The sequence below is a fragment of the Osmerus mordax genome, chromosome 22 (genome assembly GCF_038355195.1).
Source record: "Osmerus mordax isolate fOsmMor3 chromosome 22, fOsmMor3.pri, whole genome shotgun sequence".
Taxonomy (NCBI): domain Eukaryota; kingdom Metazoa; phylum Chordata; class Actinopteri; order Osmeriformes; family Osmeridae; genus Osmerus; species Osmerus mordax.
In genome coordinates this window covers 10,849,758-10,869,466 of record NC_090071.1, presented here as the reverse complement: position 1 = coordinate 10,869,466, position 19,709 = coordinate 10,849,758, and the positions used below count along the sequence as shown (strand labels likewise).

The window sequence follows — 19,709 nt, the reverse complement described above, 5'->3', positions numbered from 1 at the left end:
AATAAAACAAATCTGGAGAAACGTTCGCTATTGGTAAAATAACAAATCTTTCTTCAATCAAATTACAAGTATTCTCTATCTCTTCAAAACAATAACAGGAATAACTCAGTAAATCAATATATATATATATATTTTTTCAGTATCTTTCTTTTCTCCGCGCGAAAGAGCGTGAGACCCCTACTTTCCCGCCTGCAACCCGAAAAAAGTGAAGGGGGTTGGAGTGAGGTGGGGTCTGGTGAAGGGGGTTGGGGTGGGGTCTGGTAAAGGGGGTTGGGGTGAGGTGGGGTCTGGTTAATGGGGTAGGGGTGAGGTGGGGTCTGGTGAATGGGGTAGGGGTGAGGTGGGGTCTGGTGAATGGGGTAGGGATGAGGTGGGGTCTGGTAAAGGGGGTAGGGGTGAGGTGGGGTCTGGTGATAGGGGTAGGGGTGAGGTGGGGTCTGGTAAAGGGGGTAGGGGTGAGGTGGGGTCTGGTGATAGGGGTAGGGGTGAGGTGGGGTCTGGTGATAGGGGTAGGGGTGAGGTGGGGTCTGGTAAAGGGGGTTGGGGAAAGGGGGGGTCTGGTGAAGGGGGTTGGGGTAAGGGGGGGTCTGGTGAAGGGGGTTCAGACAGGGTGTGACTGTGTCAGCAGGTGGGACTGATGGAAGGGCACGGAGCAGAAGACCCGGTCTGAGGCCAGCAGAGGGAGGTCACCTTGAGGGTTGGTGATCACAAACCTGTAGGACACATAACTGTTACCTTCTACAGAACATCCTGTCACCAGCAAGCTTGACCTCATCATGCTCCTGCTGTTACAACCTCTGCTGCTGTCTGGTTCATCTCTATTGTGTTTTGGTGTGTTCTGGTGTGTTCTATTGTGTTTTGGTGTGTTCTGGTGTGTTGTATTGCATCCTCTTGGGTTGTGTTAGGGTGTTGTGGTCCACACCTCTTCATGGAGCGGTTGGGAGGGTCTATGAGACGGTACAGGCCAAAACACAGGATCTCCAGAGAGTCTAGAGCCTGGCAGAACAGATCCCTGAACAACACACACTGCAGAGAGAGAGAGCAGGGCGTTAGGCTGACAGAGAGACAGGTAGAGAGTGTGTGAGCATACGTGTGTGTGTGTGTGTGCATGTGTTCTAAGTGTGTGTGTTATAAGTGTGTGTGTGCATGTGTTCTCAGAGTGTGTGTGTTGTCAATGTGTGTGTGTTCTCAGTGTGTGTGTGTGTTCTCAGAGTGTGTGTGTATTCTCAGCGTGTGTGTGTTCTCAGCGTGTGTGTGTTCTCAGTGTGAGTGTTCTCAGAGTGTGTATGTGTTCTGTGTGTGTGTTCTCTCCATCACCTGTAGCCGACAGAGAGGCTGCTCCTGCAGGGCCAGCTGGGCCAGTTTGGAGCGCCGGCGCAGCGCCCACAGCTCAGAGGTCATAGCCCCTTCTGTCAGATGGTTATCCTCCAATAGCTGGGTCTCCAGCAGGGGCGAGTCCCCTCCCGTCACCAGCGTGGACACCAGCAGCGGAACGTTGGAGTTGAAGTATGTCTGGACACACACAACACACTCAGCTAGCACCACCAGCTGTTGTATGAGAGAGTGACTCAATCCCTGACCCTAACCCTGAACCGACTCCTGGCCGGAGAGCTTTGAAGATCTACTGTGGATGGAGTTAAACGTGTGGTATAGCCCCAGACTGAACCCTGTGTCCATACATACAGACGGATGAGATCAACCCTGGGGATGACTGTGGAGGGATGAGTACAGGGACTCGAGCCTTCTGGTGACTCATGGCGGCCATGAGGGAGTCCAGCACGTCCACAGAGAACACCTTCCCCTGGGAGAAGACCTCCGTCAGGGGCAGGCTGTCGGCCTCCTCCAAACCCTCAGTCTCATTCATCAGCTTCACGTTCGAGGTGTTATCTAAGGGGTGAGACGGGGTATGCGGGAGAATAGAGAGGTGAGAAAGCGGGAGGGCGAGAGGGGGAGGGAGAGAGGGGGTAGGAGGGAGGATAGGGACGGAGAAAGGGGGAAGGCGAGAGGGGGGAGTCAGGTGTCTGGGAGAAGCTTTGGTAGTGCAATGACAGCATCGTTCCCAGAGGGTGGGGTGAGAGGCGCAGTACCGATTTCAACCAGCAGAGGGATGGACTCTCTGGTGGTCTTCTGGCATGGTGAGTGGGGTCCCTGGTAGTTGCTGGAGAGGCTGAGTGTGGTCAGGGCCTCTGTCTGCTGGCAGAGGGCCTCCGTGTGCGGGCTGAGGGCCTCCGTCAGCGGGCTGAGGGCCTCCGTCTGCGGGCTGAGGGTCTCCGTCAGCGGGCTGAGGGTCTCCGTCTGCGGGCTGAGGGTCTCCGTCAGCGGGCTGAGGGTCTCCGTCTGCGGGCTGAGAGCATCCGTCTGCGGGCTGAGAGCATCCGTCTGCGGGCTGAGAGCATCCGTCTGCGGGCTGAGAGCATCCGTCTGCGGGCTGAGGTCCTCCGTCTGTAGGCTGAGGCTGTTGAGGGTGTAGCAGGACAGGACCGTCTGGGTGTCTTTGGTGGATCCCGTCGAGTTCAGGATCACCGTTCGCGCACAGTGGGTCACCCCCGCCGCAAGTAAGTCGTCCAGACACACGGGAGAGCCCTGGGGTGGAGGGGGGGAGGGGAGGGGGGTGGAGTACGGAACAGATCTTCATCTGGTTCAACAGAACGTAGAACCAGAACCCCACAACATGCACCCATTCATTTCAACCACACACACCCACCCACAACCACATACTTTAACCCCCCCCCCCCCCACAACCACAAACTCTCATCCAACCAACCACACACACACACAAACCCACGTTCCTCCCCCACAACCCCCCACACTCACAGGCAGGAAATAGACGTGAGGGAAGTAGTGGATGTCCGGCCACTCCCTCAGGAAGTAGTCTGTGTCCCCTAGGAAGATCACGGTGGGCAGTTCAGGGCGGGTCAGGCTGCTGGCTCTCAGAGGCATCATGAAGGCCCGCAGGCCCAACAACCTGGAGTGACCGTCCCCAAACACACAGGCCACCACGTGCTTCTGGAGAGCCAGGCCACTGGCCATCTCTCTGGTCTGGAGGGGGGCAGGACACACACACACACAAGCACGTTTGTGTGAGAGTGTGTTTGTGAGTTTGTACGAGTGAGTGTGTGTGTGTGTGTCTATGTGTGCATCCCTGTGTCCCAGTCTCACCAGGGTAACCTCTTCCAGGGAGACAGGGGAACACCAGTGGAACAATCCGGTGGAGTCGAGCGTCACCTGACCCTCCGTCTCCAGCTCCTTGGTCCAATCACCTTCCTCCTCCAGATCAGGACTGTTAAACAGAGGAACAGCAGCACACACACAGTCATGACCTCATCATCACACTCATCAACATGTTTTCTATGCTCACCGGCAGTAGAGACGTCAGATCTGGGGCTCAGGTTCCCGAGACAGAGTAGGAATAGATCACTTGGATTGATTTCTTTCAGATTTCTTTCAGGTGGGGAGTCAGGTGGCTGAGCGGTTAGGGAACCGGGCTAGTAATCATAAGGTTGCCAGATCGATTCCCGGCCATGCCAAATGACGTTGTGTCCTTGGGCAAGGCACTTCACCCTACTTGCCTTGGGGGGAATGTCCCTGTACTTACAGTAAGTCGCTCTGGATAAGAGCGTCTGCTAAATGACTAAATGTAAATGTAGATGAAATCTTCTCACTAACTCATGTCATGGTGGACCTCTGTGTGTGTGTGTGTGTGTGCGCGTGCGTGCGTGTACTTACATGGAGGGAAGCACTCCCAGAGACGGGCGTCGTAAATTCATGACCGAGGTCAGAGAGCTGCCTGGTGGAGACACACACACGCATGAACACACACGCACACGCAAGCACGCGCACACGTCCAGACAGGCGAGGTAAAGACATCCGGCAGAAGACGGCGTCGCAGAGTGTGACGAGGCCAGACACCGGTCGTGACAAAACGGAGACAGGCAAGAAGCTGGTGTGAAGCACATCTGACTTGGGGGTCACTGTTCCCATGAGCCAGTGGGATCATCTGTTTGAAGTTCTTACCCTCTTGAAACTCTGGACACTGGCACGGGCTCATCCTGCACGGGTCTCTAACCCGGCTGTGACACCTCTCACAGTAGATACTGGCCCTGGAGAACACACACAAACTTGTCAAATGGAGCCATCTCTCCTCGTGAGCTGACAGGCTTGATGGCTAACAGGATGGGAGTGTGTGAGTCTACCACCTGATGTGAGTGTGTGAGTCCTGGGGTGAGAGGGGCTCCCAGACTGCCTCTACCCCCTGATGTGAGTGTGTGAGTCCTGGGGTGAGAGGGGCTCCCAGACTGCCTCTACCCCCTGATGTGAGTGTGTGAGTCCTGGAGTGAGAGGGGCTCCCAGACTGCCTCTACCCCCTGATGTGAGTGTGTGAGTCCTGGGGTGAGAGGGGCTCCCAGACTGCTTCTACCCCCTGATGTGAGTGTGTGAGTCCTGGAGTGAGAGGGGCTCCCAGACTGCCTCTACCCCCTGATGTGAGTGTGTGAGTCCTGGGGTGAGAGGGGCTCCCAGACTGCCTCTACCCCCTGATGTGAGTGTGTGAGTCCTGGAGTGAGAGGGGCTCCCAGACTGCATGTACCTCCTGGCATCACTAGAATCGCTGGCCACCAGGAAGCCCAGAGTCCCTCGCTTGATTTTGATGCACTTCGGAGGATTCACCAGAACACTAACGTGAAGGAACAAGAGTGAGAGACAAAGAGAGAGAGAGAGAGAAAATACTTTTTGAAAATACTTTTTGAAAATACTTTTTGAAAATACTTTTTGAAAATACTTTTTGAAAATACTTTTTGAAAATACTTTTTGAAAATACTTTTTGAAAATACTTTTTGAAAATACTTTTTGAAAATACTTTTTGATATGATAACATGACGAAATAACCAATGTGTCTTTCGAACAGGAAATTAACGAGTGTACACAGGAAGTCACACACCTCATCTCGTCGTCTTCGCTGTAGGTTGCTATGCCGATGAGCAGCAGGCCCAGCTTCAGGAAGCAGAGCCTGAAGTACCCGATACACACACACAACACACACATTCAATATGCACACACACAACTAGCATGTTTCTGTGGAGACATGGACTACAGTTCCCATGATGCCTCTCCCCTCATGCTGAAGCCGGGCTGCAGTGACTCACTTGCTGGCTTGAGCGAAGGACATGCCTCTAAAAGGCCAGGAGAAGTGCTCTGTGTAGATCTCATTGTACATGCCCTCCATGTAGAGGTTCTTCCACGAGTCTCCCCTCTGCTGCAGGATGCAAACACACAGAGGTCATTGCGAGCTTGTGTGTGTGTCTGTGTGTGTGTACTGCATGTGTGTGTCTGTGTACTGCATGTGTGTGTCTGTGTGTGTGTGTGTGTGTACTGCATGTGTGTGCTGTGTCTTTCTTTGTGTGTGTGTCTGTGTTCACTGTCTTTGATGATGGGTTGTCTGAAGGACAAGAATTGCGTCAATGCTGTAATGAACATCTGCTCCAAGATCATTGAAGCCCATCAGAGACTTGATACTCTGAATTATCAGCCAACATGTTCTGTCCAGTGACATTTCAAATGACTGTATATTCTTTTGAACTCGGTTCAAAACTCGTATTCGCCAATCTTTTTTTTATTTTATTTTTTGTATTGACCCATGTACTATATGTTGAACTGTGCCTTTGACATATACCTGCCTGAGACCTTTGAAGTTGTGTGTTTGGGCTGAGTGAGCTGCAAATAAATGGACCTTTTAGGGGCTCAATAAAGTTGTTTGAATCTGAATCTATCTACAGTCTTTGTTACATGTGTGTGTGTGCGTGTGTGTGTAGCCATGCGGACTCCTTACCTCCACCTCACCCTGCATTGTGAACAGATTTGCCAGCAGGGTAGACAACCCCGGGACCAGGCAGCTCTTGGCCATGAACCCCAGCTTGAGCTCCATCGGACACAACGCCGCATCGCCACAACTCCAGTCCCAGTCTGGAATCTTCTGCACGATGACCTGGAACACACAAAGGGACAGGAACACTTGACACCCTGACACACACACACACACACAGCGACCAGACAGTGTCAGGGAGGTGGTACCTTGTTGCTAGGCTTCAACATCTGGACGATCACCCTGGTGTTGGGGTGATAGGTCTTGACGGAGATCACACTTGCAGACGACACAGGAGAGACCGTGTTGATGTGTGGAGATCTGTGTGCGTGTTCCTGTGTATTCATGTGTATGTGTGTGTGTGTGTAGATCTGTCTGTGTGTGTGTGTGTGAGTGTGTCTGTGAGTGTGTGTGCTTACTTCATCAGTGTGTCTGAGTCCTCTGCATCTGGGTCGACAGCAAACCTGTCAGAGAGAATCACACAGGCGGACGCTTTGCGCATCTACCAGGGTTCTAGTGTTAGGGTTCTAGTGTTAGGGTTCTAGTGTTAGGGTTCTAGTGTTAGGGTTCTAGTGTTAGGGTTAGACACACACAGCAAGACTGTCCACTCTCCCACACATTTACACTTCATCCATTCAGCATTAACTTGAATCAGAGTGCACAATGGACACTCAGCACAGAATCAAGAACCACTAGTGCACAATTCCAACAGTATTTCAGTGGTTGGTGCCAAAGAACACTGTTTTGCTACAGTACTAGACTGTGCAACAACATCATCATCTCCACTACAATATGGATATTAAATATCGTTCTGACGACAGGACCAGTGCACCAAGAGCAAACAGTCATACCTCAAGTGCAACGTTATAATACAAAGGTTGCAGGTCTCATCCTTCAGAGTCTGTCTTTCAACACACACACACACAGTTACCATGACTCTCTCCTATGTGTGTGTGTGTGTGTGTGAACACAGTTACCATTACTCTGTCCTGGTCCTGCCTGTTCTGCACCGAGCCCTGGTAAAAGTAGATTTGCCCAGGGAGACTTGCAAAGAACTCCTCCAGCGTAGCATCAGGGCAGAAGCTGAGGGAGGAGGGGGGGGGGGTCAGGGAGGGGGGGGGGGGGGACCCAGACAGGGTGAGACTGAGAATTCGAATATAAAACCATGTAGGACTCTGGATAGACAGACTGACAGGAATCAGTTGAGGGGGAGCAGGGCCAACAACTTGTATTTGTTACAAACGGCATACAAGCCTGAAACTGGAAGTGTTTGGGGGGGTCAGATGGACTGGTGGAGCTGACAGGCTGTCAGAGCTGTACTCACTCCCCCAGGAAGAGGAGGTTGGTGTTCACCTCCCCCCGGTCGTCATGGAAGAACTCCCTCACAAACGGCTCAATGTTGCTCAGGGAAAGATGTCCACATACCACCACATGCCTGCAACACACACACACACGCACACACACACACACACACACACACTGAAAGTCAGTGTGTGAAAGTCAAACACAAAAAAAGGGATGGTCTCCGTAGCACATGATAATCTGGAAGCTTCTCCCAGAGGGAGACTGGATAGGTCTGCCTTGTAATGACAGATGACTCACGATTTCCCCAAGACGCTGGAGTATGCCCCGTTGAAGCGCTTCCTGTTTGCTAGTATCTCCATCATCTGTGGTATGAAGCTAGCAAACATCCCCTGTAGACGACACCGTGGATGAGCCAGGAACAGACATGATGGAGCAGAGAGAGGGAGAGGAAGGGGGCAGGAGGGGAGGGGGGCGTACCAGGTAGATGAAGATGAACACGGTGATTAGAAATTGTCCTGACGCGGTGATGACTAGGACGTCCCCGTAGCCCACTGTGGACATGGTCACCGTTAGGAAGTACACGTACAGGAAGTAGGGACGGCTCAAGGCGTTGGAGTTCTCAAGCCAGGGGTCCCCGGCGCTCTCCACCTACAGCAGGGGAAAACAAAGTGGAGAGAAACACCTTCTGATTCTAACTTCAGAAGCTTTGATCTACTCTGGCTTTGAAAACACCAGGCACTCAACTGTTTATTTATTTATGTTGTTCTCAGTGTTTTTCTGCATTGTGCTGTGTTAAACTGTAGTTGAGATGTTACGAGATGCACTGGAGTTGAGTTTATATTATTATTGCATCTTGACTGGTCAATACAGACCATTCCTTGACTCTGACCATCATCATCATACTGTTAGAACTACGCACTTCTGTTCCTTGAATCTCTGCAGTACTTTCTATATTCACTACAGGTTTGTTGCTTTGAATGACAGCACCTGTTAAATCAATCAAATGTATTTCATGTTTATGATTTGGCGTGTGTTGCTGGATTCAAGTCCTCACCAGGTGAATGAGGCCGGCGTAAAAAAACAGGGTTCCCATGAGGATGGCTCCCAGCCGACACAGCCTCTGAGATGTCCTGTGGAACCACAGAAGAAGAGGAGGACCAGAAGTCAAGTCTCAGGCCAACCTAGAACAGTTCTATGTGATCCTAAGCCGGGGGCTTTCGTTCCATCAGTTCCTACTTGCTGGTCAGGATGTTGAGCATCTGCAAAATGGCTGGCAGCTCCAGGATGTATAAGGCCCGGAGGAACCGGAGGCCTGTGGGAGGAGAACATCATGAGAACCAGCCTGATGGGAGGAGAGAGGCAGGGAGGGAGGGAGGGAGGGAGGGAGGGAGGGAGGCAGGGAGGGAGGGAGGGAGGGGGGGGAGGGGGGGGAGGGAGGGAGGAGGGTCTTACCAAGCCAAACCAAGAAGGAAGGAAGGAAGGAAGGAAGGAAGGAAGGAAGGAAGGAAGGAAGGAAGGAAGGAAGGAAGGAAGGAAGGAAGGAGGGTCTTACCAAGCCAGGCCCGGCCAGTGACTACTGTAAAACATGCTGGTGCAACAGTAAATATGTCAGCTATGGTTTTGTAGTTCAACCACCACACCATTAGATCCTGGGCAGACAGAAACTGGAAAGAAAAGACACAATGCCTTCACACTGGACACACAGGAACTCACAACACACAGATGCGATCAGAACCTGGGACCTCCTAATCACCTCATGCTAATGCATGTCACTTCAAGATGAAGGGCATTCACGACTTTTGGTGTTGGATATCACAGGAACTTCTTACCCTGAGCCAAAAGTGTAGAAGGTAAAGGACGTCAAAGGCCAAGTCGAGAAGGAGGAGGGCGTCCATTCCCTCCACACAGTACTCTACAGGCCTGTCAGACACACCAGCAAATACGAGAGGGAACCTGAACACAGTGTCAGTTATCCTGGTGACCAGGCAGAGTAGCTCTCTCTCTCTCTGTACTCACCTGGTGGTGAGGACGAGGTACATCACAAACGACCCCATATTTAACACGAACATCAACACGGTCTGGACAGAGAAAAGGTGCTGTTACATTATTATGGGCTCTACGGCTGGGGGGGGAGTGAGGCTGTGATCCAGCGTGCTCACCAGGAAGCGTCCGTGGGGATGTTCGCGTGATATGAGGGTTGATGCCTGCGCTGTTACGCCGTCCATCAGACTGCTGAAGGATAACTGAGGTGGCGGGGTGATGCACTGTTTCATGAACATAAACACAGCGTGTTAGGCCTTACACCCTGTAAGGCCTAACACTTACCCTCCCTGTAAGACCTACCACTTACCCTCCCTGTAAGACCTACCACTTACCCTCCCTGTAAGACCTACCACCTACCCTCCCTGTAAGGCCTACCACCTATAGTCTTCCTCACCTTGAGATGAGCCTGGTGTTGGTCCTGGGGCAAGAACTGGCGCGGTTCGACAGCAGGTCGGGTCCACTTCCTCAAGAGGATGAGTAGCACGCCTTGCACCAGAGTGACGAGGCAGGAGGCCGAATAGAGGTCCCATATCTTTGTACCTCTGTACATACAGTGGCAGTATGATATCTCTGGGATGAAGGGTCTCGGCTTATACATTTCTGATTGAGTTCACGATCTGTGTTGAATTATAAGAAAAAATATACTCGTTAGTTCTGACCAAGCAATTTGATTGGACAGCAGGCATCTCATGAGTGCTGCTATTTGGAGAATACACACTGGGACTATGCAGTCATTTTGACTGTTTTTAAACGTATCAATGTAATAACTTCATTGGAAAAAAAACAAGTAATAATAGGACCCTGACTTTTCCTAAATTTGTGTATATTTTACGCTAACGTTATATTAGTAAAAATTACAAAACAGAAAATAATTCATGAGGAGGCTATTTCTACCTTGAATTATTATAACGGTTACATTGACCGAATGCATTTGAGTTGTATCATACAGTACAGTATGATAATCAGCACGGCGGTGATTCGGTCTGCATTATTACAGTAGACAATCAATCATCAATAATAGTACTTCGAGTGTGAAATTGCTTATTAACTGAAAATGTAGCGCCCTATCTGCTATCTAATGTTAGGTAGCTAATTTGTCCTCAAAGGATGTGATGGCTAAATATCGTCGCCTACCTTTGTGTCGACGTCTTCACTGTTACAGTTGCTGGAGATTGTGAATGAATCAACAGCCAAGTTAGTTCTTTAAGTAGTTGTCATCAACTCAAATCAAAACAACAGTAAACAACTTGTCATCAACTCAAATCAAAACAATATTAGATTAAAAAAAGTTGTTTCCATCCTGGAAGCAGATTGTCTGACTCCACGTTCTACAGTGACAGTAAACAACTTGCAAGTTTGTTACTAGAGCAACTTCTCAGACTACCCTGGAAACAGTTTTCTTTCCAAACAGGACTTAGCAAGAAATAGCGACGTTCAAAAAATTTATTTGGAACTTTTAGCAATTTTTGAAAAGTGAACAAAAATGCACGCATTATACAAAACCTTTTTTTATTTTTATAAATGTATTAACCAATATAAATTTTATGTATTTATTTATTCCCAATTATCATTTATTTCAGTATTTATTTATTTTTGTATTAATATATTACCAGTACCATTATTTTCAGTACGCCTATTTATTAACGGTCTCTTAAAGCTGCTTCCTATTACAGCTCCCCTTACAATATGTCTATGCAGCTCTCTCATCCACCACATCATCATTAAAAGGACAAAAAGCCATATGAACGATACGTAGCCTATGAGGTCCTTTATTTTATTCACCAGACACTCGAGTGTGATCACTTAACACATTTAAGACTATTTTCTTGACACTGTTTGGAATATAGATTAGTAACCAATACATTAACCGACACACACACGTTTAACGTTTGATATCACAAACTAATATTAAAAAGTACGGTTAGGCTATCTTATTTATCATTTTATAATGTATTAAATGTTTTATTTATTGTTTATAGGCCTACATAAGTTATTTATAAGTAGATTTCTACTTATGGCTACATTTTTGGACTGATGGTGGTTAATTAAGTAAATATTCCATCAAGCCAGAAAGTCCAGGGTAATCATAGTTTTCCAGTTAGATCAGTTTTGGAGGAAGTTGGACCATTAGATTCTCTACTATGACCTTATAGACTTACAAATATAAGTTGTTGGTTTATTGGTGTTATGTGTAGGCCTAAATGCTTAGGAAGATTTATAGGCTCGTTGTTAAAGTTGTCAACTCAGGAAAGTGTTTGAGCTAAGTTTCGCAAAAAGATTTTGGAATTCTTTAGAAATGTAACCACTTTACAGCCAAGTTGCTGTGGGGCAATATGTTGAAATTGTCCTCACATTCAAATTAATGGGTTGTTATCAAGCTCTGTGGAAGCCGGGTAATGACCATTCATTTGAATCAGGTGTGCTGGAGCAGGGAAACATCTAAAACATGCAGGACAGCGGCCCTGGAGGACCAGGATTGGAGAACCCTGTAGCTTATAGGTGTTCCCCGCAATCAATTTGGTAGGCTATTCAATCTGTGTCCCACTTTCTGCAGCAACAGTTTTTTTACTCTAGGTATTTCAATCATGAGAGTGTCACGGCCACAGCCGTGCCCCCATGTTTTTGGTTTTGCCCTGCCCTAGTGTTTCTCTGTGTCGGTCATTGTCTTCACCTGTGTCTCGTTGAGTGGTTTCAGTTCTCGTTAGTCTCATCGTGTCCATCTGTGTCTTACATTTACATTTAGTCATTTAGCAGACGCTCTTATCCAGAGCGACTTACAGTAAGTACAGGGACATTCCCCCGAGGCAAGTAGGGTGAAGTGTCTTGCCCAAGGACACAGCGTCAGTTGGCATGACCGGGAATCGAACTGGCAACCTTCGGATTACTAGCCCGATTTCCTCACCGCTCAGCCGCCTGACTCCCTTGTGTCTTGTTTGGTTCTGTGTATTTAGGTTCCTGTCTTGTGTCCAGTCGTTGTCTTGTCCTTACCCTTGTTACTGTGAGTTCCCTGTCTGTTCCCTGTCTGTTCCTGTTTTAAGAATAAACCCTTTTTTTGATGCAATGCCTGGCTACTCTCCTGCGTTTGGGTCCTACCCCACCACTCCATGTAAAAGAGACCAGTGAATGAGTGAATTGATGTTTATTTTACAGAGATTAAAGTATTAATATCAGTTGTTTGGCGCTTAGACCCCATGGGGAAATCAATGATCAATGGGCGTCAGCCAAAGACAAGCCCCCCACGCCCTGATCTGCCCACAGGGTCTAAGTTATCCCTTTTCAGGGTGAGAACGACAAGGTGTTGCGTGAGAGCGTGTGAACTGGTTGAAATGTGAATGCATGACACTTGAGAGCCCTGTTTGTGATTATCATCATCACTCATTCTGCGAACGGTCTTTTTTGCTAAGCGATAAATTAACTCAACCGCAAATGCACAGGGTAGCTTTGTCCCATTTTAGCTACAGTGACTGTACACTGCCCCCGCCACCAGGGGACAGCATCGCTCAATTCTTTGTTGAGAAAAGTGGCAGTTCAACAAATTACATTGTACCCTGTGTGTGTGTGTGTGTGTGTGTGTGCACTGCAGGACATTCAATTTAAGATTTTTCCAACCGAAGCCTCTTACCTCTGTAGTCCAAGGTCAAGGCTCTGTATCTCTGACCAATCACAGTAGCCCACAACACAACACCTTGTTAACCAAGGATTATGGTGGAGGTAGGTGAAAGAGTGTGTGTGTTTACAGAAAACAAGTGTGTGAGCAGACCAGGCGAAGGTGAGAGGGATCTATGGATCAAGGAGGATATAAGTCAAGGTGGAGAACTGTTGCTCCTGGTCTCGGCATGTCCAGAAGATAGTCCATAGGTTGAGCACTCACTAATGACAGGTAATATGTACTCTGTCTCCTCTCCTGTTCCACCACCTACCCAGAACATTATCGTTATCACACACACACACACACACATGCACACACACACACGCAGCATGTTATACATTAGGCCCCAGGGCATCCTGCTGAGGAGCTCCTGACCAAACACCTTCACAAGGTCAGCATCTGTGAGCTCCCCCTGCTTCATTGTGTCTGTGCGTGTGTCTGTGTGTGTTCGTGTGTCTGTGTGTGTGTGTGTGTGGGAGGGGGGGGGGGGGGTGCATGTATACTGTATGTGCGCTGTATAATGAGTGGGACAGCCCCTCTCTGTGAACCTCCTGTCAGGCAGATGCTACAATATGAAAGTCAAAGATGTGAGAGGAGAGATCCTGTTATTAAAGTCAGAGATGAAGACTGACTATTCTCTCTCTCTCTCTCTCTCTCTCTCTCTCTCTCTCTCTCTCTCTCTCTCTCTCTCTCTCTCTCTCTCTCTCTCTCTCTCTCTCTCTCTCTCTCTCTCTCTCTCTCTCTCTCTCTCTCTCTCTCTCTCTCTCTCTCTCTCTCTCTCTCTCTCTCTCTCTCTCTCTCTCTCTCTCTCTCTGTCTCTGTCTCTCTCTCGATCTCTCTGTCTCAGCTGTGCCAAGTTGGCGGGGGAGACTTTTCTTCACCCAGGGAGCCATCTCTCTGTCTTTAGGCTGAATGGTAGAGGGCAAGTGTGAGTGTGTGTGTGCACGTGTCTGTGCATGTGTTTTAAGGGTGATTATGATGAGTTTTCTTTGTCCAGAAAATCTCAGTGTCCAGCAGGACCCTGCCCTCTCAGGTCTCTCTCTCTCTCTCTCTCTCTCTCTCTCACACACACCACACACACACACACACACACACACAACACGCACACACACACACATACACACAGACACACACACGCAATCACACACACTCTGCCCTCTGTGCTGACACGGGCATTTCCATATCTCACCGCTTGCAGGGCGCCATATGCCAGCCTGTCACTTCACCTGGCCGGGGGGCAGGGGGCTAGATGACGAGTCCTGTAAAGGTTGCCGTACTTTCCGGCAGCTGCGTCGAATGTGAAGCTTCCGGAGAACACTGGTGTTTGTTCTCGACACTCCTGCTATCCGGAACAACTTCAGTCCACCACATCCACATCCATAGAAGATGTTTATAGAATTGGCTTTGGTTTCAAGACCATCGGTCCCTTCTTCCTCGACTCCCTATCCTTCCATTCATCCATCCCCTTCATCCATCTTTGTGTTCCCCCGACCCCCATCTGTCATTCCATCCATCCACACCACATGAACATCTCATCAACATGTCTACAGAATGGATGTCAGAATCAAGACAATCCATCCTTCTGCCCCAATCTCTCCAATGCAACCACCCCCCATCCATCCATTCCTCCACTCATCCATCCATGCCTCCCTCCAGCCATCCCCATCTGGTCAGGTCCCAAGGAGGAGGGAGCCTGGAGGAGGCTGGAGGAGGAAAGAGGAGGGAGGCTGGAGGAGCAGAAGGGGGCGTGCAGTGACAGGATTTAATTCATTCAATACTGATGTGTCAAACACCGGCTCCACAAGTCAGTAACAGCTACTCATTACTGCCATGTGATTGGAAACAACATTGCCATGGTAACAGTCTTAGGATCGTAATTTGTATTAATGTTGACATATACAAACTCACAGCACATCGTGTATGGGTGTGTATGTGTGACACACACAGTTCCATATTGATCATGTCCAATCTTGCTCTGAAACTCCATGATGAATTATTGAAACAATTCATTTGCATTTTAATCATTTCCAGACTGAGTTAGAAAGATTCTGGTATTTCTGTTCAAGCGTACCAATCAGAACACATTGCTCTGGTCTGACTCTATATAGGGCTCATCTTCTGTGAGGTAGGTGCAGTCCTGATGACCACATTTGAAAAAGGACAGAAGACTGCCTGAAATGTTGTTGTATTGGTATTCTGTTCATCTGGGGTGGCCTTAATCCTAAATCTATGTGTGTGCGGGTTGTACAATACGTGTATTTGACTGTGAGTGTGAGTGTATTTAATCCGATTGAATGAGTGAATCAGTTGTCCACCTCCAAAAAATGAAAGAATATTAGATGGAGGTTATCAGGTGAACCACTGTTGATTGTTTTTCGATGCAACACTCAGAAGCTGTTAATCATTCTGTAAGCTTTCCTCCCCATTTTCAGCTGTCTTCTCTTCTCTGTGGTGAAAATGAGGCCAATGACCTGTTACTTGTGCGCCTCCCACAATGCACCTCTCAAGTCTGCTGTGACTCACTGAAGGAAAAGGAAATGCAGAGGGGGCAAGAGGAGTGGGGCCACAAGAGAGAGGAGTAGGTAGCTGATGGAAGTAGTACGCGACGTACTATGCAGACAAGACACACACACTTCACACACATGGGCAGAGACACACACCACACGCACATGGCATATGGTGTGTGTTGTTCCTCTCACAGCTCAATACCCCTGAGTGGCTGCTCATCAGATACATGGTCATTCAGGGGCAGTACACCCTCCCGCCGTACAACACACACACATTCACACACATACACACGCACATGCACACACACACACACACACTCACAGATTCAAAGGTGTCAGTCCTTTATGCCCTGCAGTCCTGGCCCTGCAATCCAGACAGCTGGATGCTCATGCCCACTGACTTGCACACACTCAACATGGCCTCAAACTGAGGGCGCTGTGTTGTGTGTTTGTGAGAGAGAGAGAGAGAGAGAGAGAGAGAGAGAGAGAGAGACAGACAGACAGACAGACAGACAGACCAGACAGACAGAGAGGAGAGAGAGAGAGAGAGAGAGGAAAGAGAGAGAGAGAGAGAGAGAGAGAGAGAGAGAGAGAAAGAGAGTGAGTGAGTGAGTGAGACAGTGAGAGACATAGAAAATAAGAGAGACATACAGAAACATAGTGAATAAACGTGTTGTGAGCCTGTGGCAATGTAAGTGGATGAAGAAGTGCGTGTGTGTGTGTATGTGTGTGTGCAGTGAGAGAGAGTTTGTGTGTCCTTGTGTGTGTGTGATTACGGTAATTGTCAGTCTAGCAGTGGCCCATCAGAAGGTATAGAGAAACACAAAGGACAGCCGGCTGCAGAGGAGCCGCGCGCACACACGCAGGAACATGCACACATATCATGTCACATTTGGTATGTGAATAATGCCAAAGCAGAGACGAGGACACAAGGAGTTGGTCCACAGTTTAATGTATGAATACAAACAGCAGATACAAACAGCAGATAGAGAACTATTTTTCTCTCTCACGCACGCACAGCACGCACACACACCAAACACACACCTCAACATCACCTCAACTATTCTTCGACAAAAAACTGCGGGAGAGTGTGCAGAGATTCCGAACCGTTGGTGGAGACCAGACCAACACTCCGGGGTCGTTATAACAGGGCCTGGAGGGGGAGGAGGGCAGGGTGGGGGGCGGGAGGACGGCAGGGGTGGGGGGGAGGAGGGTCGGGTGGGGTGGGGTAGGGGTGGGAGGGGGGGACCTTGGAGGGGGGGGGAAAGGTTACATCCAGGGGGGGTGGAGTCCGGGGGAGGGCAGGACCGACGTCGAGGGAGGAGGGCGGAGAAAGGCTCTGGGGGAGCAAGCTCCATTCTGAAGGCAGGTGGGGGGGCTGGGGGAGGACGGGGGGGAGCTGCTGCAACACGTAGTGGTGGAAGGTGAAGGAGGTGGAGAGAGAGGGAGGCAGGAGGAGAGGGTGAGAAGGTTGGTGGGAGGAGGGAGTGTTGGATAAAGGGTAGGGGATTTGGTTGCCTGACAGGGGGACGGCATAATCAGGGATACGGTTGCTAGATTGCACGAAGGTGTAGTCAGGGATGCAATTAACAGGTGTGAGGTAGGTGTTTTCAAAGAGGTGGTTGGGAGGTTTGATGAAGTTTGTGTTCAAGGATGTGGTTGGCAGGTTTCAGAAGGTTGTTGTTGGGGATGCGGTTGCCAGGTTGCAGTAGGGTGTTGTTGGGGATGCGGTTGCCAGGTTGCAGTAGGGTGTTGTTGGGGATGTGGTTGCCAGGTTGTAATATTGTGTGGTCATGTGTGAGGGCAAGGTAGGAACTCCAATCTCTCTGCAGACATGCACCTTCAGAGTGTCATGACCAAGAAGAAACTCAGACACTACCCTGCCTCTTTCTGAGTAGCTGTCCCCACCAGCCTTCTGGACAGACTCTGGTCCAGGGGAGAGGCCTACAGCCCTGGCCCCTGTTCCAGCCCCCAACTCCATATCCAGCCCCAGACCCAGGCCTGGCCAGTCCTTCAGAGCGTCGTGCCTGCCAGCCTGGAGCTCCCCAACTAAGGGCTGGTCTGTCTCTCCCCCAGCCTGGGGGTTCGTCCTTACGGTCAGGGTTCAGATTGCACTCCTGTACCTCAAAGCTCTGATTGTCTTTCCTCTAGATTGTTCTTCTCACAGCTATGATTGGCTCCATCTACACTGCTTTCCTCGGCTCCAGAAATCTGATTGGCTACATGACATTGTCTTTGCCTCCTCATCTTTGGGTTCATGTCATGACTGAGGTTTGACCTCCTTTTTCTACTCATGACCACTTCCTGTGTGTCCCTCATCTCTCCCCAGAACTCCAGCTCTCCCCCAGCCTGTCTCTCCTCCTCTCCTGTCTCTCCCCCAGCCTGTCTCTCCTTCTCTGCTGTCTCTCCCCCAGCCTGTCTCTCCTTCTCTCCTGTCTCTCCCCAGCCTGTCTCTCCTTCTCTCCTGTCTCTCCCCCGGCCTGTCTCTCCTCCTCTCCTGTCTCTCCCCCAGCCTGTCCCTCCCCCTCTCCTGTCTCTCCCCCGGCCTGTCCTCTCCCCCTCTCCTGTATCTCCCCCAGCCTGTCTCTCCCCCTCTCCTGTCTCTCCCCCAGCCCTGTCTCTCCCCCTCTCCTGTCTCTCCCCCATCCTGTCTCTCCTCATCTCCTGTTCTCCCCCAGCCCTGTCTCTCCTCATCTCCTGTTTCTCCTCCAGCCTGTCTCTCCTCATCTCCTGTTCTCTCCCCAGCCTGTCTCTCTTTCTCTCCTGTCTCTCCCCCCGGCCTGTCTCTCCTCGTCTCCTGTCTCTCCCCAGCCTGTCTCTCCTCCTCTCCTGTCTCTCCTTCCCCTTCTGTTTCTCTGCGGGAGCTCTCTCCTGTTAGCTCTCTGTTGTTTCTCATTGGCTGACCAAGTTGTTCCAGATGATTGGTCAGTTTTAGGTTGATAACTACAGGGCTTTCCTCTGTCAGTCAACCCTCTCCTGTGTCCCTTCCTCCTCCTCCCCCTCCTCCTCCCCCCGTCTCCTCCTCCTTGACAGGGTTGTCTGGGATGGACCTGAACAGCAACAACGATGACAGCCATAGTTGTGTTCAAAGCCCCTTGCTAGGCCCCGTTGAGCTGGCTGGCCGTCCTGGAACACACACGTTTCTAGAACACCTCCATGGTTATCTGCTGGTTCTACATCTCCATGGTTCCAGGGTAGTTGTGCATTTCCATGTGAATACCTTGGTTCTAAAACATCTCCATGGATAGAGGGTGGTTCTAGAACATGTCCATTGCTAGAAGGTGGTTGTGGGACATCTATGGGGTTCCAGGCTTCTTCCAAAATATGCCTAGTGCAGCAAATTGGTTCTAGAACATCTTCGTCTTTACAGGGTGGTTCTACAACACATTCATGGTTACAGGGGTGGATCTAGTACGTCTCCATTGTTGCAGGGTGGATCTAGAAGATTCCTAACATTAGAAGGTGCTTCAGGAACACCTCCATGGCCAAGCTCTTGTCTTCTACTTCTGTTTCCTGGCCCTGCCTCCCTCTGCAGCCTCTGAAGTCATAAAGTAGAGGGTTACAACTGTAGGAGATTGAGGGGCCAGTTCTGGTGAAGCTAATCATTTCTGAGGGCCACAGGAGAACAGTTTTCCCATCTCTGCTGAGAACTTTGCAGTACCCCGGGCTGGCACCAGCCCTGACCCTTTCTGGTTCCCTTCCTCCAGGCCTCCCCACTTCTTGTCTGGCCTTCAGTCCGACCCAGCTGGTCCAGGTCAGAGCAGCCAGGAAGGGGGACTTTCCGTGTGGTGGAGGGCAGGACCGGACTATCCCTAGACCCAGCAGACACCTCGCATGACCTCTGACCCTCAGATCCATCGTCAGGGTGTGCGACCTCACCCGGCCAGGCTGGTAATATATCAGACTTTCTGCTGGGGCCAGGCAAGGGAGGGGTGGGGGTGGGTGCTCGCGGGGGGAGGGCAGGCACCTGCATCCTGCCCAGCCCCACCTCCTCCTGGTCAGTGAAAGCCGGGGCGGAGGGCTCCAGGCGAGGGCCACGCCTGCGGGGGAAGGGGAAGGAGAAGGTGCTGCTGTGGGGGGGCTGCTGCACGGGGCCAGAGGGGGCTGGGGTCACCGTGGTGCACCTGAACATGGGGCCACTGCCTGGAGCGCTGTAGATGACAGTGGAACACAAGTTGATCACAGTAGAACAGAGCAGATCAAAGAGCATAGACGTGTGAAACACAGTACAGTTACACCTTTGTAATATGGCTAATATACACCTGTCATGAAACCACAACCTGGATAATTAGCTCACATACGCCTCCTTACTAACATATGCCAGTACAGCATGAGACAGACCGTTTTC

The 19,709-nt window shown here is 50.1% G+C and overlaps 1 protein-coding gene across 1 annotated transcript; it reads right to left on the bottom strand.

The window, feature by feature from the left end:
- Positions 1-601: 601 nt before the first annotated feature.
- LOC136966498 (calcium-activated potassium channel subunit alpha-1-like) lies at positions 602-9,803 on the bottom strand. The gene is made up of 27 exons (XM_067261004.1): positions 9,600-9,803; positions 9,322-9,426; positions 9,179-9,240; positions 8,992-9,082; positions 8,715-8,826; positions 8,399-8,474; positions 8,217-8,292; positions 7,640-7,810; positions 7,460-7,551; positions 7,182-7,292; positions 6,835-6,940; positions 6,277-6,359; positions 6,067-6,136; positions 5,825-5,980; positions 5,142-5,251; positions 4,937-5,005; positions 4,586-4,672; positions 4,015-4,100; positions 3,727-3,787; positions 3,160-3,280; positions 2,782-3,039; positions 2,416-2,583; positions 2,088-2,184; positions 1,736-1,887; positions 1,318-1,512; positions 923-1,026; positions 602-713 (listed from the first exon to the last, which is right to left on the bottom strand). Exons 1-27 carry the CDS (start codon positions 9,801-9,803, stop codon positions 602-604), a joined length of 3,135 nt encoding a protein of 1,044 aa, XP_067117105.1.
- Positions 9,804-19,709: the final 9,906 nt, after the last annotated feature.